Genomic DNA, 22,628 nt, shown 5'->3' with positions numbered 1-22,628 from the left:
TTAACATCTAGTCAGTCAAGTGGGTGATCCGGAAGTACCCCTCCAAGCTAGAAACCCGTGGCCCTCAGACTAATTTAAACCATTTGACCTGTCATTTAGACCAGAGACGGACTGCTGATTCCATGTAATGTATTCAAAAACAAGACAAGCTGAAGAAATTGAGCATTGACTTTTGGTTTCGAGAACTGCATCCCAATATTGTCCGCCTCCAAAAACCTTACATTTTTGTAATATTTTCAGGGGAAGCGCAATGAGTTGAAACTTTACTTGGAAAATGATTCAATTTTGAGTATATTTTCCATTTGATTTGGCCAACTTTCGACGGGTTGGTTAATGGCTTATTATTTCACTGAATTTTACTGTTTCATGTACTTACATTTCTTTGGTTTAAATTAATAATACACAACAGCCTCAATGAGATCATTTAGCTTCGATAAGCAACTGCCATTTCACTGGACAAATTCAGTTCCAGTTTTTTAGGCAGGAAAACAAGCGCGACAAACGCACATTAAATTGTTTAAAATACATATATAAAATTAACATAATAAATGAATACGTACGTATAAGTATGTGTGCATGTGTGTGTGTGTGTTCAACTATTTAATAGTTTTATGGAGCAACTTTTTATATACATACATATGTATATATTTAATGGTCAAATGTTACTGTTACTTTCGTTTAACGACTTTTAAGGCAGTTTGACGATACAAATGAAAATTCACTTTTCGTTAGGTTTCACTCTTGTTTTTTGTTTTTTTTTTTCGTTTCTTCTTTTAACAGGCTACATGTAAATTGAATGTTTAATAACAATCAGTTGCAGTTGCATTGGATGTCCTAATGATCTGGACGCACCGCTTCTAGGAAGTGGCGTAAGGTCTCCTCAAAGTTTTCATCGCGAGGGGCGGATGAGGCTTCTTCATTCAAATTGACAGAGTCCAAACTGAGGCTGAGAATTTCGTTACCCATGTTCGTGTGCATACTGGAGACACTGCTTCCCTGATTTCCGGTGTCCTGGTCACGCGCTAGACCAGCGTTTCCCAGCTCTCTCTCCAGATCGGAATGGAAATTCTCTTCAGAACCTTGAAGCAATGGCATGGGATAGTTTGATAGCAATTGACGGAAGACTTCGTAGCGATCACGTAGTTGCACATGCACCTCTTCGCCGCGAGTATCCTCCGCCAGGAGGGTTTGCAGAAAGGAGTACATGAATACACGATTGGTTATTTGGCAATCTGGAAGGATTGACTTATCCTTCAACTGATTGGGACACATGCTGAAAGCTAATCGCTAGCCAGTTAGTGGTAGTTGCTGTTACGATTCTACTTACCCAAAGATAGTTCCTTTTGAGTTTCGAATCGCAAGAATTTGGTTCTGAAGAAAAGGCAGAATTTCCTGATACAAAGATATGTAACTATGTCTACAATCACACGGAATTAACAACAATAACAGAACGAATCAACTGCTAGCATTAACTAGGCCAGCTTTGTTTCGTTCGAAGCCAGACAGAGATGGAAATACTTCTCATGGCATTATTGCATAATTAAAAAATTAAACAATATTTCAACAAATTCGCCACTAAATGACAAACAAAAGCCAAAGGCGGAAGTAAAGACATTAAACATAAAACTAAATTTATGCCTAATCGGCGGGCAGACTTTAGAATACCATGTACTAGAGACTTTATATAAATAAATATATATGTATATCGTTATTTCAAACTTCCTTCATTTTAGTATCGGTTTGAAACCGATAACAACAGAATTATAGATTACGATTTATATCCATTCGATCCGATATATACGATAATTAAAGGTTGTCACGATATCAGGGCATCTAATCTCAGGTGACTAACATAGCCATTCTTCTCTACAAGTACAGGGTATACAGTTCCGTTGGCAAAAAAGTGATCTATTCAAATTGTTAGTACCGTTATGTGGATCCTATTAATGTATTTTATGTGTCATTATCGTGTTTAAATTGTCGGTAAATTGTGGAAATTTTTAATGATGGGTATAAGAGTAAAAAATGTATATATAATAATAAATAAAATGGCTCTAAGTATTAATATTTATACATACAACAATGGTAGTGGGATAAACATTGTTAAATGTAAAGTTCTTTTATAGAGAGTTATTCTCTCTAATGAAATAATTAGTTACATGTTTAAACCAAACTAAATATACAATAAAATGTGTGCCAATTTAATTTTAAGAAAAATTTTTTCATTGTAACCACTATGAATGGAAGTTGCAACCTGAATTTCAACTTAAGGAAGAAAAATAACCCAATTTATAGGCTAACTGTATTTTTTAGTGACCGTTACAAGGAAATGTGTGTTCAAAGGAACAATAATTTACAAACAAAACAAATTTGAGTGATCATAACCAACAATTTTGAAGACAGTTTAAAGTGGGAAGAAGTTAAACCTTTAGTGATTTCTATCCAACATTTTAAATCAAATAAGTATTAATGTATAATGTAATGTAGCCAATTCAAAGTTGAGGATTCGCTTTATTTTGTTTCAATCCTTTTGATTTTCTGTCATTAAAGTATATATTTCGATCATTTCACCCTCTGGGTGTATGGTATATTAAAGTCGCCAAAATGTATATAACAGGCAGAAGGAAGCTTCTCCGACCCTATAAACTTTATAAAGTGTATTAATTCTTGATCAGAATCAATAGCCGAGTCGATCTAGCCATGTCCATTTGTCCGTCCGTCAGTCCGTCTGTATGAACCAGCAGATCTCGGGGGCTATAAGAGCTATAGCCACCAAATTTGGTATGTATACTCGTGTAATATGTAAATGTATAGAGTTAATTGGAATTTCGACCTCGCCCTCTTCCGCCTCCAGAATTCACATAAAACTGTTTTAACTTAAAAGTATAACAGCTAGAGACATCAAATTTGATTTATATACTCGTTTAGTTAGCGCGCAGAAACTAATTGTTCAAACTTTTTGCCACGCCCCCTTCCGCCCAGAATTTACATAAAACTGATTTTCTTAAAATGTATGACAGCTACCGCCATTAAATTTGGTATGCAGACTAGCTTAAAAGACGCGCAGATATTGACTATTTAAAAATTTTGACACGACCACTTCCGCCCCTGGAAATAAAATAAAACTGATTTTCTCGAAAACTAACAAATGTAAAATGTACATTTTTTTAGTATGCGCGCAGAATTTGTATACTTTACTATTTTGCCACGCCCATTTCCGCCCCCATATTTTAGAAAAAATCGAGGGTATGAGGGCCTGTTAAAACAATTTAATAGACATACATTTGGTTTTCAAAATTTGAAATATTTGTTTCACCTGGTGTGTGGTATGGGTACTTGGGTAAGTCGGCGAGTCGACTTACCTACTTCATTGGCGATAGTCTTTAAGCGACAATTTGTCAGCTTTTAACGTGAGACCCTTGAAAAATGCACTACGAAATGAACAGTAAATCCAATACAAAATAAAGTTCAGATATCAACCATTTTTGTAAAACTGATTGCATAAAAACTGAACAGTCAAAATTTTTAACTGAAGGTGATACTCGTTTACTCCTTTCAACACTGTATACTGTGTTTAGTTCTGAATAATAAGTAAGTAACATAGTTCACCAAATTATTTTGAAATACAATAGTTAAGATACTCAAGTATTCAAATTTAAGCAATGATGAGACTACCCTCAATGACATTGGTTAAGATCAAACTATCGGTGGTTTTATCGAATTTTCGTCCATCTCTAGTTTGTTTTGCTTTTGGACATTAAGACAGACGGACAAAAATAACGTTTGTTTGTAGCTGACAACTTACTATGCAATTCAAATTTAGAATCCATCAAAGGAAACAGCTATGATACTACTTCGTTCCTACTCCACCAGAGCCCCGACTCCTCGAGAGCACTATGCGAGCAGTAGCATTAAAATATATCGCAAGGCTAGGGCGCCAAAACAAAAGCAACTGAACAGTTCGGTACCCACACCAGTTGCCGGTTCCATGGCCAATGAATCTTTTCAGAATCCGGTAAAAATACAAATGATTTCACAGAATCTGCACAAGCAAATCTTTCCCCAGTCACCACGTCGAAATCTTGCAGAGTCCGTTGATGCAGCTCGAGATTATAAAGCAGATCTCCATCGTCATGGCATTAACATTGATAGTTCCATGCCCATTGAGGATGTGAACCTTAAATTGCCACCACTACATGGTGACAACATTGAGGAGCATTTCTACAACATAGCCAAAGAACAGGTGAAGCCATATGAGGAGCTGCTTTGGCCGCTAGTGAAGTGCAGCGAGCTGCCAAATAAACCAAAGCGCTGGGCATTTCATGCCGGGTGGACTGCTTATAATCCCATAGACGGAACACCCGAGGCAATTGACTATCCACTGGAAAAGGGGCTAATCTTTGATGTGGAAGTATGTGTGAAGGCTGGCCAAAGTCCAGTATTAGCCACAGCGGTCAGTACCGAGCGTTGGTATTCCTGGGTCAGCCCAAAACTCACCAAACATCGAATGGGCGTCGATCACTTGGAGGACATGGAGCCTTGTGACGGTGATGTCAACACAGAGAGACCCCATTACACTTTAGATGAGCTTATACCACTTGGAAGCGGACCTGGTCTGATAGTGGGTCATAATGTCTCCTATGATAGGGCTAGATTAAGGGATCAATACTTGCTGGAGGATACACGCACTCGTTTTGTGGACACCATGTCTCTGCACATGTGTGTGAGTGGAGTTACCAGTTATCAAAGAGCCATGCTCAAGTCCAAGAAAGAACCAGCTCCCGAGGACTTAGGTTGGTTGGAGCAGAGTTCCCTTAACAGTCTGGTGGAAGTGCATCGTCTGTACTGTGGCGGGGAGCCGCTGTCAAAGGAACCCCGAAATATTTTTGTAGAAGGCACAATGGAACAGGTGCGTCAAAATTTTCAATCTCTAGTGAATTATTGCGCCGGGGATGTTGAGGCCACTTACCGCATACTTAGCCAACTTTATCCACTATATGCAGAAAGATTTCCACACCCTGCATCTTTGGCTGGCATGCTGGAGATGGGCTCAGCCTATTTGCCCGTCAATTCCAACTGGGAGCGCTATATACATGAATCCCAATTGACTTATGAGGATCTAAGCATTGAGGCCAAATATCATTTGGGTCGCAGAGCAGAAGAATCGTGCTCCTTGCTCCACGATGAGCAATATAAGAAACATCTTTGGCTTTGGGACGAGGATTGGAGTGTCCAAACTCTGAAATTGAAAAAGGCCCCAAAACGAAAGCCACTGCCTAAGATAGAAGAGGGCAGCTCTTCATCGCCTTTTCAGGCGAAATTTCAGCATTTATATGACCAGCAAGCTCTATTGCCCGCACGTCGTCCTCTCCTGCCGGGTTATCCACAATGGTATCGCAAATTATGCCAAAAACCGCCTCTCAGTACCACCGAGAGGGATCAGCAATCCGAACAAGAATGGACACCAGGAGCTACTGGAATCAGCACAGGAATGCAGATTGCTCCGAAACTTTTGTCCCTCTGTTGGGAGGGTTATCCCTTGCATTATCTTAAGGAACATGGCTGGGGTTTTCTCGTACCCTTTCGCAACGATGCACAGGAATCGCAAGCATTGCCACTGGAGCAGCTTCTTCAACGTTGTCCGGTTCCAGAGTTTGCCCGTCACTGTGCCACAGCTAACGAGAGTGAATTCGCCTTAGATGCTCTGCCGCAAAATTTGGATGAGCATCTTGGTAGACGCGAGTACCACAAAAAAATCTCAAAGCGTCAACAGAAATTGGAAACGCAATATAAAGGTATTTCATTTATATTCCATACCGATAAAGATTACACAGAGACTTCTTTTGTTTTAGGTTCTGGAGTCTGGTGCAATCACATACTGGAGAATTCTTGCTTTTTCCTTAAACTGCCACATAAGAATGGGCCCTCCTATCGTGTGGGTAATCCTTTGTCCAGGGATTTCCTTAATAAATTCTCCGAAAATGTTTTGAGTAGCGGCGATCCTTCGTGCCAGGCCGCTGCTCGAGTCATTGAGATTGCCCGTATGATGTCGTATTGGCGTAATAATCGAGATCGCATTATGAATCAAATGGTTGTGTGGTTGCAGCGGGAATACCTACCTACAGGATTGACATCTCATTTGCAGCACACGTCGTACGGAGCCATTTGTCCACAGGTGGTCGCATGTGGCACCCTAACTCGACGTGCCATGGAGCCCACATGGATGACAGCCTCAAATTCACGCGCCGATCGCCTAGGCTCCGAGTTACGGGCAATGGTTCAGGCCCCGCCCGGATACCGTTTAGTGGGAGCCGATGTGGACTCTCAGGAGCTGTGGATAGCATCGGTACTTGGCGACGCCTATGCCTGGGGAGAGCATGGCGCAACGCCCCTTGGCTGGATGACATTGAGCGGCAATAAATCGAATCAAAGTGATATGCACTCGATTACAGCCAAGGCAGTGGGCATTTCCCGTGATCATGCCAAGGTGATTAACTATGCCAGAATCTATGGAGCAGGTCAGCAGTTCGCTGAGAATTTGCTGCAACAATTTAATCCCACTTTTAGTGCTTCGGAGGCCAAAGCCAAGGCCATGAAAATGTTTTCCATAACCAAGGGCAAGCGAGTTTACAGACTACGCGATGAGTTCCATGACGAACTGGATGATAGACCGTAAGTCTTTTGATTATAAGCAAATCTAGTGTAAATCCCGATTCTCTTATCCTTTCAGTTATAGCGGCTACGAGGCAACGCGCCTGGCTGTTCAACGAAATAGACCCATCTCAGAGGTTTTCTATCGTTCCAGTTGGCAGGGCGGCACTGAGAGCGCAATGTTTAATCGCCTAGAAGAGATTGCCACTGAAGCGCAACCAAAAACGCCTTTCTTAGGATGCCGCCTCAGTCGAGCCCTTGAGGCAGACACCGGCGCTGATCAGGAGCAACGTTTTCTACCCACTCGCATCAATTGGGTGGTGCAAAGTGGAGCTGTTGACTTTCTTCATCTGATGTTGGTTAGCATGCGTTGGCTAATGGGCAACCATGCCCGTTTCTGTCTAAGTTTCCACGATGAATTGCGTTATTTGGTCCGAGAGGACATGGCACCCAAGGCTGCATTGGCCATGCATATCACCAATTTGTTAACCCGTTCATTTTGTGTATCCCGCATTGGACTGAAAGATTTGCCCATGTCAGTGGCATTTTTCTCCTCCGTTGAAGTGGATACAGTTCTGCGTAAGGAGTGTTCAATGGATTGCCAAACCCCATCCAATCCACATGGTCTACGCATCGGTTATGGCATACAACCAGGAGAAAGTTTGACCATAGCCAAGGCCATTGAAAAGGCGGGTGGTCATGACCTAAGTCAATGGAATTGGATTAGTAAATGTTGAATGTTCCTCGCACTTAATTAGGATTAAACGAGTTATTCTGACTGGAATTGAAACTGACTAGTTTTAGTTATTCACTAAATTTACTTGTTCATTGAAAAAAGATCACAATTATGTCCCAGTTTGGAGATTTTATTAACTTTTTTTCATAACACTCTTAAAATACTAAACGTTTCATCATAGTAATAGGTAATTTATGTAGCATAGGTCTAAAAAGAATGTTTTTCATCACAACATACATGCGTAGGACTACAATTGCTGGCCCAGCGATTCAATCTCATTGAGGAAATACAACATGTCGGACTCCTCCAGACACGAGTTCTGAAGCACCAGGCGGAAAAAGTTTGGCAATCGCCGCAACGGCTGATAGGTAATCATCATGGAACCCTTCTTGATCATGCCCTCCTTGATTTTCGGTGCCACCTTATGCAGTTTATCATAGAACTCTTGATTGCGTTCCATATGCCTCAGACTGGGCGGTATGTACCAGAAACTGATGTTGGTGCATTCTGGACTCTCGAGTACCAGCTCGAAGCCAGGACGCTCACGCACCTGTTGGGTAAAGAACTCGGACATGCGGAAAACCTGCTCAACATGGGCTCTCAAGCCTTCACTACCCTTTGCCTTCCACATGAACCAGAATTTGAAAACGTCGGCCCTGCGTCCACATTGAATGTGCTTGTCGCCCGTATCGTAGGATGTGTCATAGAACTTGTCCTTCTGGAACAGATACGTGGCGTTGGTTGAATGGCATTGACCCAAAATCTGTTGATGACGCGTAAGGAAAGTGGAACACTGTTGGGAGGCTGCCAAGAGTTTATGCGGATTCCATGTCACCGAATCAGCGCTGTGTAAACAAGAGAAGACAATGTAAATTTTCATTTCCACACATATTCCCTGTGTCTATGATCTTACCGTTCAATGCCATTCAGTAAATGACGATACTTTTTGGACATCAAAGCTCCACCACCCCAGGCAGCGTCCACATGCATCCACATGTTGTGCTTGCGGCACAATTCCGATATGCCCTCCAAGTCATCAAAAGCCCCCAAGACTGTGGTACCGGCTGTTGCCGACACCATCAATGGTTGCCAGTTATTATCCAGACACAATTGCACTTGCTGTTCCAGGTCACTGAGACGCATTTTGCCCACCTCATTGGTGGCTATCTTGCGCACATGCTCACTGCCAAAACCCATAAACATGGCCAGTTTTTCAACCGAATAATGGGCATCTTCCGATGTGAATATGATCAAGGGTTTGCCACTAAAGAGACCATTTTTCTGTGGAAAGAGATCAAAATCTTTAAAAAAAAGGTTTGACATTGGAATCTTATATATCTAATTGATTAATGAGAACTAGAAGATGGCTCACTCAAAACTTCATTAATATTATTTTAATCATTTCAATAAACTTATATAAACCTAAGAGGTAAACAAAACCAAATCTGTGAATAAATGAATGGTAGAATCATTTTCCTATTCATATGATTCGTTTCTCTACTCACTCGATTTACTCCAGCATTCAATTCTTTTCAATCTCATTCAAACGATTCATTAAGGAACTGAATGTCTTAACGATTGATTCGAATATATTTAAGCAGCTCTCTCAATCAGCAGGGAAAAAAAAGTCGAAAAGTCTGATTCGAACATGTTTAACAACAGAAAGAATGACCATTTGAGTAAAAACTACTCGAAGTTCTTTTAATATTCCGAAACTGTATTTCAATTCAATTGAACTGAAAGCTTAACCAAACCAAAATTAAATGTGTAGTTAACGTTTTTTCCTTTTGGTTTTAGAGGAAAGGTTTTTCGTGAACACTCGAAAGACTAACTCTAATGCTTAGTGCTCTCGAAGTGTATGAAACGTTTTAGCCTCGTTAAGTAATCTATTATATTGTAGTTAACAACTTTGAAGCTTCTAATGAAGTAAGAGATCGACCGCCTGCTAGCCAGTTTCCGCATTTTGCTTGAAAATCAAGCAATCAACAAACCAGCCAGAAGCTACGGTGGCCTTCAGCACATTTTACTGTCATGCAGGCGGGCACTGTCGAGTGCTGGCACTCACCTTGGACTCGGGGGCATATTTGTAGCGCGCACAGCTGATTGCATAACCATTGGCAATCGAACCGCCAGGACAGAAGATTCCGTCCCCCAGGCCGTTATTGGGAAAGCCAACGATGCGTCGCATTTCCGCCAATACTTCCTCCTCCATTAATGTGAATACGGGAGCCACCTCATAGGTGTAGACACTGGGATTGAGGGAGTCCGTTAGCCATTGTCCGACCAGGGCATAGGGATCCACTCCCGAATACAACTGATTGATGAAATACGGATGTCCTGTCTTGACCGAGAATCGAATGGTCTCGCGCAGCAGTTCGCGTAACTTGTCTTGGGATTCGCCCTTCTCACGCAGCTGGAAATCAAAGATTTGACGGAGTTCACTTGGCTCGTGCCACTCGACCACTTTAGACGAACGATTTGTGCCCTCAACCACGGCTAGTTTGATAATCTCATCAATGCAGACTCGCAGGAAGCTTTCGAATTCCGCTGTATCCTTTGAGTTGTTATTGTTGATATTGTTATTGTTGTTGTTGTTGATATTGACATTATTATTGGCCAACATTTTGCGAGCTGTCTCGATATCGACTGCGCCCATTAGCGAGACGGTGGCTGCTGCATCCGATGCAACCGATGACGATGTGGCCGATTTCGATGTCAATGTCTTGGCTACGTTTGCCAAATCTTCAGCAGTGGCAGCGGCGGCCGCATTAGCAGCCGAGGTGGTTGCATTATAGGGCTTAAATATAGATTCCTTGAAGTGATGTGTGGGAAAATTTTCACTGGCCAACATTTTTTTTTATTTCTCTTTTGGCAAAACACAGCAATTTAATTATTTGTATACTAAATTTTTTAGCTAGATCACTTTATATTCCTCTTGGTGGTTCCTTCTCCGCCTGACGCACACCTTTGACAATGATTCTAAAGAATTTGCGAGCAAACTGAATGAACGTGTGCTGTTGTTGCTGCTTTTATAAAAGCTCGACGACTTCCACCATCGACCACATCAACGACTTACATAAAAACAATGCCAATGCTCTCCAATTCTCTTGCTCTTGCTCGGTTCTCGTGCCTGTCTTCTCAGGCGTCGTTCATGTTAACGCGTATGTGTAACAATGATAATTTAACACAGTGGTGACCCCGACGTTCGGATTTTTCGGCATACTATACGCGAAAACGGAAACAACTTCTTAGAGTTGCTTAAACGTTTATCTAAATAGTAAACTGCCGGAAGTGAATTAAGTACTGTAAATTTCAAGTTGAATTTAGTTTCAATATTGAGATAAAACTTATTACAGGGTAACCACAAGTCGTACTATGTATTTTTCCAATCATAATTTGAAAAATGACAAATATTCTGCATCACATTTTTTGATTTCAGCTAAAATGAAAAGTAAAAATCAAATAAAGCTTACAACGTTTCTTTTTCCAAGTGTAAAATTTTCTGAATTTTCCTTACTTGGCCTTTACTAATTGATATGCTCATGTAATACAATTATGAAGAAATACATATGTATATTCAATGCAATTGCCTAGACCCGACGATTATGATTATGTATAGGCACTCAGGTCTTCTATAGCCTCGTCCACCTCGGCACCACTTCCACTTACCTCCATTTACTCCTGCTGCTGGTGCCTGACTGTGGGTAAATTATTTTGTGGTTTCTCTCTCATTAGCAACAATCAAGCAACAAATTAAATGCAAATTCATTGAATAATTTTACTAAATTGCACAACTAAAAACGTGATATTAAGTAGGTGCAGATGGTGTTTGCTGTAGGTCGCTGAAGTAATCAAGCTGTGTTAATTATGCTGCTGGGGTCAAGTTTGATAAATTGGGTTTTCCCCAATTCTTCTATGCATGTAAGTGGAAAGAACTGATCTTGGCCACTGGCCTTGACTGCACGAATGCAGACATCAGGCAACGGCATGAACACTTTACTCATTTGATCTCCCTCTCTATAAATAAAAGCGAAATACAGCGGAAAATACCCAAATGATTGTCATGATGTATTACCCATATAGGATATAGCATCTGAACATATGTACATATGTATGTAAGTCGACACATGTTGGTATATATTATAATTGTTCATATATAATATCGGTTCACTTGCTCAAGAAATTCGGAAATTCTGTGATGATGACGTTCATTGGTTATTCACCCTGGCAACTAAATGAAATGCAAAGGTTTCCGACCATCCTTTTTTTTATCAATTTCCAAATCGTTTTATTCGGTACTTTACCATCAGAAGCAATTGCATGACGCATTTGTCTTAAGAAGAACCCGAATCGGGATAAGTTTATTGTGCTAATAAATAATGACAATATTTACATGCGCTTGGGAATATATAAATACATATTGCATACATTCAGAAACGAGCCCAAAAAATCCTGTCGCATGTTTACCAAAGTATTTTTATGTGAAGTTTATTATAAAAACATTTCATACACTTGCAAAAGGGTTCAGTCAGTTTGGCCTAAAATGCCAGCAAGTTAATATATTACAAGCCGATTTTGTCTCTTATCATAATAGACTGTTATCTCTTGGGGAAATCAATACCAATTTCATTTTATAAAACTGAACTATCATAAGGGAAAAGTATTAGTGTATCGAATCTTCGGTATATCCAATGAAAGCCCGGCCCTCCGGTTGTTAATTTCAAATGCCTCAAACCTGTTGCAATAATCAACCAAAATAATCAGGAAGCATTTCTCGGTGAACGCTTTCGATGACGTTACAAAAATCTCGAAAAGCGAAAGGAAATTAAACAAAAACAAAGTTGTTTTAATTTTTTTTTAGCTTAATTGCACTGAAATGCACAAGTAGACTGGTCGGTTCTCCCCCCTCAGTTTTTCCTAGTTAAACTAATTAACGATATATGTTAATGGCATTAAACTTATGCTGGAAATGGTTAGGAGTCCAAGTAAACTTATGGACATACAAACATTTGTCTAGACCTGACAGTTAATGACATACTTTTCGTATTTAACTTTTGTGTTTCTTCGAGGTCAATGGGCTCATGAGGAATTCAAATCTTATATGAGTCTTTAAAGCCAAAATTAAGTTGAGCTCCAATTCTTCATACTAGGCAAGCAAGCAGTTGGTCTTAAAGAAGGAACAATACTGATAAGAGGTAATGCAAATTCTGTGAAATATTGAAGACTCTTTCGAAGCCAATTAACTTTACAAAGTATTTAATAACTTCTCTATAAATAACATTTCATTTGTTTTGTCTATCAAAACATTAGTGAAATAGGATTGCGGGCCATTTAAAAGTCTTTAATTACTTCAATAAGTTTCATTTTCCAATAATTTTTGCATTTGAAAAGATTTTTTTATATTAAAAAAAGTGTCAACGACTTTTCACACTGATCGAGAACATATATATAGATTGTAGATAACATCTTCTTCTCTTAAGATCTGAAAAGAATATTAAAAGAAAAATCAAGTTAGTTAATTCTTTTCGGAGTCAATTTCAAAAGTAATTCGACAGGAATTTCTCACAGAATTTGATGTTTTACATTTTCAAAATATTGAAGTTACGCCTACTTTATATAGATATGTTTAGGTATACATTTGTTTTTGGTTTGTTTATTGTTAACATAAAAACAAAAAATTTCTTCAGGTCTCGATGTTGACAAAATCTTTCGGATTCGGAAAAGATTGTTGTTGTTACTTTTTCAAATGTGATAATGAAGTATATTTTTGTAGAAAATAATTCAACTTGAAATCTGTTTAACAATAGTGTTATACTTTATTGTTTTATAATCAATACAATGTTGTTGGTTTTCAATATGTACAATTGTTTATAATAATAATAATAATTATAATTATTATATAATAACATAATTTCCATTTTATTTGAATTTTTGTATGCGTGTCTGTGTGTGTGTGTGTTTTGTGAGTTTCGAATAACACAAATCTTCAGGTCTTATTCGGTTCTTAATATGCATAACTCTTGCTACTGGAACACACATACCAAAGTATGTGTGAATAGATATATATATATATATTTATATATATAGTTTTAATTTCAATTTCATGCCGACAAATATTACGGATCATTTTTGTATTTTCTGTATATATATATATATGTTTAATTTCTTGTGTTTTTGTCCTATCACATCGCCAGGCAATATTATTCTTGGTTTGTACTTGGGTAAAGAAACATCGTACCTTTATCTGAATAAGGAAACAAAGAGAGAAAATTATAGCTTCGTATCACTTGAAGATTATGATTTCCACTCACCTGGATTGTTATAGAAGTTTGCGCTTAGACTAGGTTTTGGTGGAAGTTTGGGTGTGCCCTCGTGACTTGTAGAAATGGAGAAGATTTCCTTTGGGGACGATCGGTTTTGTGATTGGCTGGCATTATGCGTCTGTGGATGGGCATGTGGGAGTGGATGCGGGTGCGGATGATGATGTTGCTGATGATGAGAATGCTGGTGATGATGGGTAGGTAAAGGATGAGATTGCTGGTGCGGTTGTTGCGGCTTCAAGCGAAGCTGATGTGTGCTCTCAACAGGATTGCTGGGAATGTGCGGGGACATGGGAGTCATGGGGGTCATGGGTGATGTAGTTGTCGATGAGCTTAAAGCCGGTGAGATCGATTGCGGCGGATGCTGCTGCTCCTCAGAAGCCGTTGATGTCTGCGACTGTGACACAGTGACAAAAGTGGTGGTCTGATTGCAGCCAAGAGAGCTGGACACTCCCATCTGTTGTTGTTGCGCAGCTGCTGCTGCTCGCTTTTCTATGGCCGAATTTCGACGTATCATAATACTGCTAGTATTGGGTAGAAGCAAACTGTTCTTGCCCGCAAACTCCTTTGCTTGGCCATGACTATGCCGACCATGGCTGCCTATGCTGCCCATGGAATGATTAAGTCGGGGCGGTATAGGCGGTGGACTTAGTTCGCCATCACGTGGAGGTAACTGCAAAACCCAAGACGATTAGTAAAGAATTATCTTAAACCGTTTACATTTGATCTTACCGTTGGGGCATCTGGGGCCTGACGCTTCTGGGCCAGATCGGCGCAGCTGTCGGTGCGCTCTTTACGTCGCGGTGGCAGTGGAGGAGGCACTGCCCGATACTCAATATTCGAAACGGTTGGAACATTTACATGCGGAGAAATGGGCACTGCCCCTACTTGTCCAGGTTGATGCGCGCTGTTATAGTAAAAGCCGCCAAGCTGAGGACTCAAATCTCCCCCTTCTGTCCCTGCTAAACTACTCGCTGCTCCCGTGAGAGTCACCGTACTGGCTATGCTATGCGTGGGACTATATTGAGTTCGCGCATGGAATGGTGACCGATTCGGACTAACTATTAGTTTTGGTAGCGGTGAGGGCGGAGCATCTGTATCGGTCATTGCCAAAGCAAATGGATTGTGTGTGGTATCTGGTAGTTGATGCTGTTGCTGCTGTTCCAGCAAACTTGGGCTAAACGTATCCGTGGGGTTTGCAGACATTGCCATTGCATTATTGGTCCATACATGAGCTGCCGGTTTTCGTGGTAAATGGGGGGCCGGCGCTGCCATCTCGCCATTGCTAGTGTCCGAACGATTGGCCGGATGGTGCAATGGTGTGCCACTCCAGCTGGTACCATTGCGCTCCGGTATAATGACTGGCGCGAATACAGAGAAAGCATGAGGATTATGTTGGGGACTTTGATCGCCCAACACATTGGCTGCCCCTTGTGGAGGTTCTATGCCGGATGGAGGAGGATTGAGATTTGTGGTTGATGGCACGACGACCGCAGCTGCTGATGTTGCTGCTGCAGCTGTTTGTGGCTGAGCTTTGCTGTTGCTGTTGTGTTGGTTTTGACGACGCGGCTTAATGCCAGGCGATTTGAGTGGAATGTGCGGCCATTTACGTGGCTAAAAGTCAAGGTTTATATTTAATAATCGATTTTTGATATAATAAGGTAAGGGTGAGTACTTACAAATTTAGGCCATGTCTTGCAGCCACGCGGTTCAATACGCAAACTCTCTTTGTATGGATTGTCGCACATTTCCTTGTCTGAGAGACCGCTAAATGGATCAAGTTGCTCCAAAAATTGCCGTATAATGGGCTCCTCGTTAAGACAATATGGCTGATTTTGATACTGTTGAATTTCACCGATAATTTCGGCGACTTTTCGACGTTTTGAGAAATTGATTAGTTCCGTGTTTGCCAGCAAATCCGGATTACCCTCTTCCAAATGAAGAATATTGGTCAAATAACGACCAAAAAATGGCACACAGGGCGGATTGATGGATCGCAGCCGCTCTTGATATTTCTTAAGATGATCATCGCTCAGTTCACGGCACTCGTCAAGGAATTTGCGATAGCGCTCTGGCAGTCCTTGAAATGTCCAGCGCAAGCGATACACCGATGCCGTACCCAAAGCTGCCACAATCGAGAGAATTCCATTAAAGTTGTTTAGCTCCAGCATAACCATCATCACTTCAATCGAACGCTGCATTATGGCTACACGCTCCTCATAGTTTTCGGCCTCTGTTATGGATTTCTCGATCCACCGGGTCACATTGGTAGTATGCTTCATGATTTTGAGCAAATTGGGACTCTTTAGTTCTTTGTCCTTCTTGGTCCATGGAGACCCGACCAACTCTGATGGCTTCACGTTCTTGTACATTTCGAATTCAAGCAGCGTTAGCTGACGTGCCAGCTCTAGAGGATGCAAGGTGAGTAGGTTGATCTCCTCGTTAGGCACACTCAGATGGTTCTCAATGGGCGGCGGATCATGGCCATAGGCATAGACAATCTTCTTATTGCTTTTTTCCTGTTCATTCTGTACATTAGAGAAAAGAAACAAAAAATGAATTCATAGCAAATGGCAGACAATATCAAAGAAAGGGTTTATACTCACTTTACGCTGAACAATTTTGAGTACAGAATCGACCCACTTACGCATGGACTTGCCATTCACATGCTCCAGAAAATGCAGCAATTTGTCGAGTAATGTGGGATCCTTCTCAAAATCATAGAAATGATGATCCACCCAATGGCGTAGCACATTGAGAACCCGGAACTGCACTGGCTGCACAAACTCTTTGCGGTAACGCTTCCAATCCTCACGCTGAGAGTTTTTGTGCTCCTTATCACCGCCGCCAGCCAATCCTCCAGCTCCACCAGCTCCACAATCCTGATAGACCAAACTCGGATCGGGTATGTTGAACCGTTCGATTAGCAATTGAAGCAGTTGCGAGGGTGAACAAAAATATCGATATGTGGTAAGAAATGTACGCACAAATGTCGGATCCGCGTAAATGTGATAGGTTAGGCGTTCGATTAGCTTGCACAGCGTTGCTCCCTTGATCATGGGCACTCCGGCGCTTTCGCGCTCCTCCAGCACAATGTTTTCGCTGCTATCGGGTATGGCAAACTTGTAGATCTCTGGATTGGGCATGCGCAACGGATGTTTGCGTTCAATATCCTGCAGTATGCTGTCCAGTATGCGGTCTAGCATGGATTTTGTATTGACCATAATTAAATCGGCCATCCAATCGTTTTTATGCTGTGCATTTTTGGCAGTCAAAACAATAGCCGGCTGCATTCGGGTCACCAGCTCGAAACTATTTTTCAACTCATCTGTGTCCGATCTGTCATTTATCTCGACGCGTCGCATGAAGAACTTCTCCTTCAACCGATAATCGTAGGCGGTGCATCCAGCCGAGGGAGTTTGCTTCTTCGTATTGGCCTTGCACAAGACCATTAAGCCATCAAAGAGGAACACTTTCCGTTCGCTCCAAATGCGTTTCCCTGAACCGAGTTTGCTTAGAGAATCATCTGCATAAGTTCAAAATAAATAGGATTAGTTATGTGATATGTATTAAAGAGAGTAGATCCACTTACCGCGTATAAATTCATTGCAATTTTGACCCACATCTTTGTCATCCCAGTGCTCCACCTTAAGTTGCAGCTCTCGAGTTCTCTCAATGGCCAATTGACGTCGCACGCGTCCACTAACTGGAACCATACGGTCTTTGGACAAACCAGCCATTACCTTTTCGAGATCGCAATGCAAAGGATGCAGCAGACCCTGAACCTGCACAAAACTTTCAATATCATCCTGCGACGAACTGAGATCCATTAAATGCTTGATATAATCGAAGTAAACAAAGGCATGGCATATGGGGACCAAAAGAAGCTTTGGTAAATAATACTTTACGGCATCGCGAAAGCCATGGCCAGCAGAGATCAGGGATAAAGCCTGTGGGGATCAATATAATATTGGCTTAGCAATTGGGTCAAAGGGGAATGAATTAGGTTATACTAACGTCTGGCTTGGCCAACAATTGGGTGAGGGCATCCCGGGAGGCCTGCGAGGTCACATCATGGGCATACTTCTTATATACATCGAATTCCTCCGCTTCGGCAAGCTCCTCAAAGCAACTGCCCACACAGGGAGCATTTTGTTCTTGCGACATCTCTATGACGTCCTCGAGTGAGCCCAAAAGCGTCACTGTGACCTCATAGATATCCATGATGTTACTGAAGATGGGTTCGAGCTCTTTTGGGTCACGCACAATCTTGACCAGTTCCTCGCGAAAAACTCGAATAATCATGTGAAGATCTCGCTGATATTGCTTCTCATCGTGGATGAGTTCTTTTACAGTCTCCTCATATGTGGCGCTAGCTCTCTGCGGAGGCAGCGACAGGGGACTGGGCAGGACGTTTTGCTTCAGGTCGGAGCTCTGATTGAACATATCCATGAGCACTCGATCGGCATTCATTACCACCTCAATGTCCTCCTTGGTGATCTCGCAATGCGAGATTTTGCAAACATAATCCCCGGCCATTTTCAATATATCCGCCGAAATGTACTCCAGAACGGCCACAAGGAAAGCCGATACAGAACTATCGATCTTATATTGGAGCACATCTTTCTGGAGCAGCGAGTGCACACGCTCTGTGGGTAGGACACTTTTACGTTTCTTCGAATTAATCACTTCGTTTGCTTCCTTGAGAGCCCATTGATCAATGGGGGATGGAAACGATTTGTTAACCTTCTCTTCCACATCCTGCACGGAGTGCAGCAGCGGCTTGGCACATAAAATGGCCAGAATGCGCAGACACAATTTCTCTACATACATTAGAGCATCCTCTTTGGCTGTTACCCGCGGATGCACTTGCTCCAGCACCTTGCGCAGCGATGGTATGAATAGACCACGCCAGCGAGCTGCATTTTCATTTTTCGTGAAATCATAGCCATCGCAATCTTGCACAGCATCTGCACAGTTAATGACATGGCTATGGTGCCCGCTGCTGCCGGAAAACATGTTTGCAGCGGCACTTATTTATCCTAATGTTGTTTTAAGCTCTATCTGTGTACGTATACTTAATTTTCCGTTAGCTTAAAAACAAAAACAAAAAAACACACAAAGTCTGTAGGCTGCAGTAGCCTCGCACTGTTAATTAACATTTTAGAGAACTGATAATTTTAACAATTTTTTTTCTTCATTTATTGCAGCACTAAGCATTTTCGCTTGAGTTTTATTTGTTAACACCCAGCAACTTTGTCTGTTTTAATCTAAAACTCATTTTTTCATTTTGTATGCGATCGGAATTTTAGTTTATTTTGCACTGATTTGGTTTTCTATCGTTCGATTTGATATGGACTTCAGTGTTGTTTGTTGTTTAGCAGTTTTTACAAATGATGCTGTTATTTTTTTTTACAGCGCTCGGAAATGATTCTGTTAAATGTTAAGTTAGCGTCTTGCAGGTACCATGTAAATGAACCAATGGAATGTGAGACATGTTCCAAAAATGTTATCCACTGGCCCATTATTCCGTTTTTTTTAAACTGTGCTGGTACAAAATAAATCTTTTTATTAGCATTTGCATTAGCTCATTAAAAACATTAATAGAATAAAGTTATATATTTATTAATGAAGTTATTTATTTATTACAATTACCAAAGCTGCAAACAATTGTGAAATTATTATTTTATTTAGTCGTGTAAATGCAGTTCTAAAATAATGTTATTAAACTTGTTTTATTTTAGCAATTCTATATCATTATTTTCTCAGTCATAAGAAGGCTTTCAATCCATTCCATTGACCACATAAACATTTACATCATTTTGTTAAAAGAGCAATTTTTTGGAATCCAATTGGTCTAATTCGCCTAATATTATTAAGTTTGTGGTTTACATTTTATTTTTCGGCTAAATTTAAATTTTAGCAAATACAAATGTCCTGATAAAAACAAAAAAATGTTTGAGACTTAAAATGTATTACAGATTAATAATAAACTATATATCGACATTTGTCTAAATATTCTTTTAATTACAAAGATTACATTCTCAGTTAGCTTTCCAATTGATTGTTACTTTCTATTTAATTTATAGTGGTTTTACTTTTTATCCTTAGCCTGAAGTTTAGAGTGAATCATGTCTTTAAATTGTGATAGAATTTTGTTCTCTCGTTTCTGTCGCTCCTCCTTGCTAAACATGGCTAGAGCCCGCTTCTCATCGGCTGAGTACAACTGATTCTCCTTTCGGATACGGACGGCCTCCATACGACGATGACGACTTCCACTCATAACATAACCAACTGACTCAAAGTTGGCAATTTCATCGGAGGTTAGACCAACGTCTTCTCCCAGCCTAGATGCATTATTGATTCGTGCACAGGATTTATTATTGCCCATCTGAAAGCTCTTGGTATTACCGGTTTGGTTTTTCCGTAATTCATATGTTTTGTCTAAATCGACAACTTTAAAATTATAGTAAATTGGGTAATATTTTTGCCTAATTATCTCTGTAAACCCTCAAGAAGAATAGTGCATAAATGAATTCAAATGTGTTGGAAAATCAATCTTTAAATTGTATTAAACGCAGATCCAAAGATTGCCATACGACGGGCTAAAAAACCATGTGTATCCTTGTCTAAGGACCCTGGGTTTGAACATAAAGGCAAAAATCGGGATCCAGATTACAAGCCCCCTGCGAAAAAAAGGCTAAGTGAAATGAAGGAAATTTATGAAAAATAGATTTCTGACAGCAAAAAAGTGGTAGATCACGAAACGTCACACCATGCGAAAATCCATTCACCTATTACAGTACCCATTCATTGGAGTAATAGTAGAATGGCTAGCATCTTTAATGTAGCGCGCAGAATGTCATCAAGGGCAAAGAAATTGCAAGCTACTCACGGATTTGATGCTCATTTACATCCAAAACTTGGACAACCAATGGATTCAGAAACAGTTCAGATAATTTAGGAGTTCTACTTCACAGATGACGTTAGTCGCATATTGCCAGGTCGAAATAAATGCAAGTCTATGAAAACAAAAAAATGAGTGATTGAAAAAAAATTCATACGGAAATTTCTTAATATGAACATGAATTTGTCTTATTTACTTACAGAAGAATGTATTTTAGCAGGTCAATGGGAGTCGCATAATGTTTGTTTCTACAAAACACATGAAAATATGAGACTGAAATGTATTGCACTCAGACAAGAATTAAAGATAAAGTCCATAGATTTTTGAGCTGGATATAGCACTCAATTTAAAAAGATGTTTTCGAAATGCTTTCATTTTAACTGAGTCGGTCATTGTTTTGCTTCTAAAATATTATGTAGCCCTCACGCAGACGTAAGACTTGATGGGCACTAAATTTCCTGATCTTATTGCGCTGGAAGACATAGTTCTCACGCACCCAGCTTAATTGGCGGAATAATCGCGTACTTTCTTAACCTGATCGTAATATTGATCCTTGAGGGCAGTCAGATGATTTGAGCCCATGTCACGGAACTCTTTAATATGCTTGGCCTGTGTGGTATAGCTACTTTGAATCCATTCCACTTGCTGGGCACAATTCTCTCGTATGCGATGCACTTGCTGGGCATAATTCTCACGTAAACGTTCCAACAGTTCACTCTTATAGTTCTCAATGCTGTCCAACATTTATTCCGATTGGCACAGCAATAGAAACGCTGACAAAAGCCCCAACGGGAGATACAACTTCTAATTCCCTGAACAATCAAGGTAAGGAATAGGAAACTGCTTGCCAAAGCAGTGCCAGCCAATAAGCTACCAATTTTTACACGATAAAATACTGTTGAACATGTTGAATTCATGCACCATGACTCGATACTATCGATATTTCGTTTTGCAGCACTGGATTCATGCATGATTCTTCAGGCTGGATTCGTATTCCTCTTTATGCTAGATTCGTGGCACAACAATCATATCGTGCGTAACTACTTTCTTTGGACCTCAGTCAAACTTGGTACAGTCACGTACGCCACTTAGGACCTAACCCTAACTCAACATTTCCCCAGGTTCGTATCGAACCAAATTGGCACCTGTCAAATACGGAGACAGCGTAGTCGCCAATTGTTTACTTTGACGTTTCAATCTAGTGTTGCCAAGTTTAGAAATATTTTGGCAAGCAAAAACAAAAAACACTAAATAACACTGTTTACTTTTAATTAGTGTTGAAACTTCGTGTTTTCAATTTAATAGTGTTGTAAAACATCATTAAAATTAACTCATTTGTGTATGGCACAATTCTAAATCATTAAGTTTTCGTAATGAAATTTTTCTATAAACCATCTTTGTGCCATAGTCCTTCTCCGTTTTTAAACCCAATTAAAATAAAAAAATAAATCAAAATGTGTCAATGTATCGTGTCTGTTACTTAAATTCCTCAAAGGTAAGTGTTGCAAAATCATTGAAGTTAGGCTGGATTCGTATTCCTCTTTAAGCTGGATTCGTATTCCTCTTTGTGATGGAAGTTCTTGTTTTCTTTCTGCAGTGGTGGGAAGTGTCAAGAGATAGTGTTGGAAAATGTGGCGGTTATTGGCGGTAATTTTGAAAAATCTCTGCTTTTTATAATAATTGTCATCTTCAATTAATTATTATCTCCCTTCTATACACATATACACGATTTACTGAACACTATTTAAACCTAATCATAATAACGAATAATAAAGCGTTATTTTTTTAATTATTAATTTTGAGAACAAATCAAGAATTTGACCAGTGTTGCAAGGTCAATGGACCGAATCTGTGGAAGCTTCAAGACGAATATAAATATAAATAAAAATATTCAATACACAATAAAAAGCAAAAAAATTAAATACACAAGAAATTAAATGACATTATAAAATATATTTATTATAAAATATGTATAGGCCACGAATTTCAGGTAGGGTTTGGGAAAGTTCCCAAA

At 40.2% G+C, this 22,628-nt stretch overlaps 4 protein-coding genes and 1 long non-coding RNA gene across 6 annotated transcripts; 2 read left to right on the top strand and 3 right to left on the bottom strand.

Annotated features, from left to right (window-relative positions):
• Positions 1–742: 742 nt before the first annotated feature.
• On the bottom strand, positions 743–1,448 carry LOC137572599 (uncharacterized). Its single transcript, XM_068284351.1, has 2 exons — positions 1,328–1,448; positions 743–1,280 (listed from the first exon to the last, which is right to left on the bottom strand). The coding sequence occupies exon 2, from the start codon at positions 1,270–1,272 to the stop codon at positions 835–837; it is 438 nt and encodes a 145-aa protein (XP_068140452.1). The 5' UTR covers positions 1,273–1,280; positions 1,328–1,448; the 3' UTR covers positions 743–834.
• Positions 1,449–3,743: 2,295 nt separating this feature from the next.
• Positions 3,744–7,513, top strand: PolG1 (DNA polymerase gamma, catalytic subunit tam). Of its 2 annotated transcripts, none has more exons than XM_068284315.1 (3): positions 3,744–5,795; positions 5,853–6,672; positions 6,737–7,513. In XM_068284315.1, exons 1-3 carry the CDS (start codon positions 3,845–3,847, stop codon positions 7,386–7,388), a joined length of 3,423 nt encoding a protein of 1,140 aa, XP_068140416.1. In that variant the 5' UTR covers positions 3,744–3,844; the 3' UTR covers positions 7,389–7,513. The 2 variants fall into 2 exon arrangements, with proteins under 2 accessions (XP_068140416.1, XP_068140415.1); XM_068284314.1 differs by having other exon boundaries at positions 6,731–7,513.
• Positions 7,497–10,512, bottom strand: b (glutamate decarboxylase-like protein black). Its single transcript, XM_068284316.1, has 3 exons — positions 9,453–10,512; positions 8,301–8,668; positions 7,497–8,232 (listed from the first exon to the last, which is right to left on the bottom strand). Exons 1-3 carry the CDS (start codon positions 10,236–10,238, stop codon positions 7,635–7,637), a joined length of 1,752 nt encoding a protein of 583 aa, XP_068140417.1. The 5' UTR covers positions 10,239–10,512; the 3' UTR covers positions 7,497–7,634.
• A 2,667-nt stretch (positions 10,513–13,179) lies between these two features.
• Sos (Son of sevenless) lies at positions 13,180–19,083 on the bottom strand. The gene is made up of 7 exons (XM_068284320.1): positions 17,725–19,083; positions 17,300–17,657; positions 16,314–17,233; positions 15,387–16,235; positions 14,440–15,321; positions 13,699–14,380; positions 13,180–13,631 (listed from the first exon to the last, which is right to left on the bottom strand). Exons 1-7 carry the CDS (start codon positions 18,724–18,726, stop codon positions 13,588–13,590), a joined length of 4,737 nt encoding a protein of 1,578 aa, XP_068140421.1. The 5' UTR covers positions 18,727–19,083; the 3' UTR covers positions 13,180–13,587.
• A 2,956-nt stretch (positions 19,084–22,039) lies between these two features.
• LOC137572577 (uncharacterized) lies at positions 22,040–22,400 on the top strand. The gene is made up of 3 exons (XR_011031704.1): positions 22,040–22,109; positions 22,192–22,261; positions 22,390–22,400. It is a non-coding gene; the product is annotated as an uncharacterized lncRNA (long non-coding RNA).
• Positions 22,401–22,628: the final 228 nt, after the last annotated feature.

Source organism: Drosophila tropicalis, unplaced genomic scaffold, assembly GCF_018151085.1.
Source record: "Drosophila tropicalis isolate 14030-0801.00 unplaced genomic scaffold, ASM1815108v1 contig_39, whole genome shotgun sequence".
Classification (NCBI taxonomy): domain Eukaryota; kingdom Metazoa; phylum Arthropoda; class Insecta; order Diptera; family Drosophilidae; genus Drosophila; species Drosophila tropicalis.
The sequence above is the reverse complement of the archived record's forward strand: the minus strand, read 5'-3'. Positions and strand labels throughout refer to the sequence as shown.

Excerpts from the sequence above, each read along its gene's own strand:
- LOC137572599 (XM_068284351.1), bottom strand. The coding sequence starts at position 1,272 with ATGTGTCCCAATCAGTTGAAGGATAAGTCAATCCTTCCAGATTGCCAA.
- PolG1 (XM_068284314.1), top strand. The coding sequence starts at position 3,845 with ATGATACTACTTCGTTCCTACTCCACCAGAGCCCCGACTCCTCGAGAG. Across the intron at positions 5,796-5,852 it reads ATTGGAAACGCAATATAAAG|GTTCTGGAGTCTGGTGCAAT; the intron begins GTATTTCATTTA and ends CTTTTGTTTTAG. Across the intron at positions 6,673-6,730 it reads GACGAACTGGATGATAGACC|TTATAGCGGCTACGAGGCAA; the intron begins GTAAGTCTTTTG and ends TTATCCTTTCAG.
- b (XM_068284316.1), bottom strand. The coding sequence starts at position 10,238 with ATGTTGGCCAGTGAAAATTTTCCCACACATCACTTCAAGGAATCTATA. Across the intron at positions 8,669-9,452 it reads AATATGCCCCCGAGTCCAAG|AAAAATGGTCTCTTTAGTGG; the intron begins GTGAGTGCCAGC and ends CTCTTTCCACAG. Across the intron at positions 8,233-8,300 it reads TTACTGAATGGCATTGAACG|CGCTGATTCGGTGACATGGA; the intron begins GTAAGATCATAG and ends TTGTTTACACAG.
- Sos (XM_068284320.1), bottom strand. The coding sequence starts at position 18,726 with ATGTTTTCCGGCAGCAGCGGGCACCATAGCCATGTCATTAACTGTGCA. Across the intron at positions 17,234-17,299 it reads TTGCAATGAATTTATACGCG|ATGATTCTCTAAGCAAACTC; the intron begins GTAAGTGGATCT and ends GAACTTATGCAG. Across the intron at positions 13,632-13,698 it reads AAACTTCTATAACAATCCAG|ATAAAGGTACGATGTTTCTT; the intron begins GTGAGTGGAAAT and ends TTCCTTATTCAG.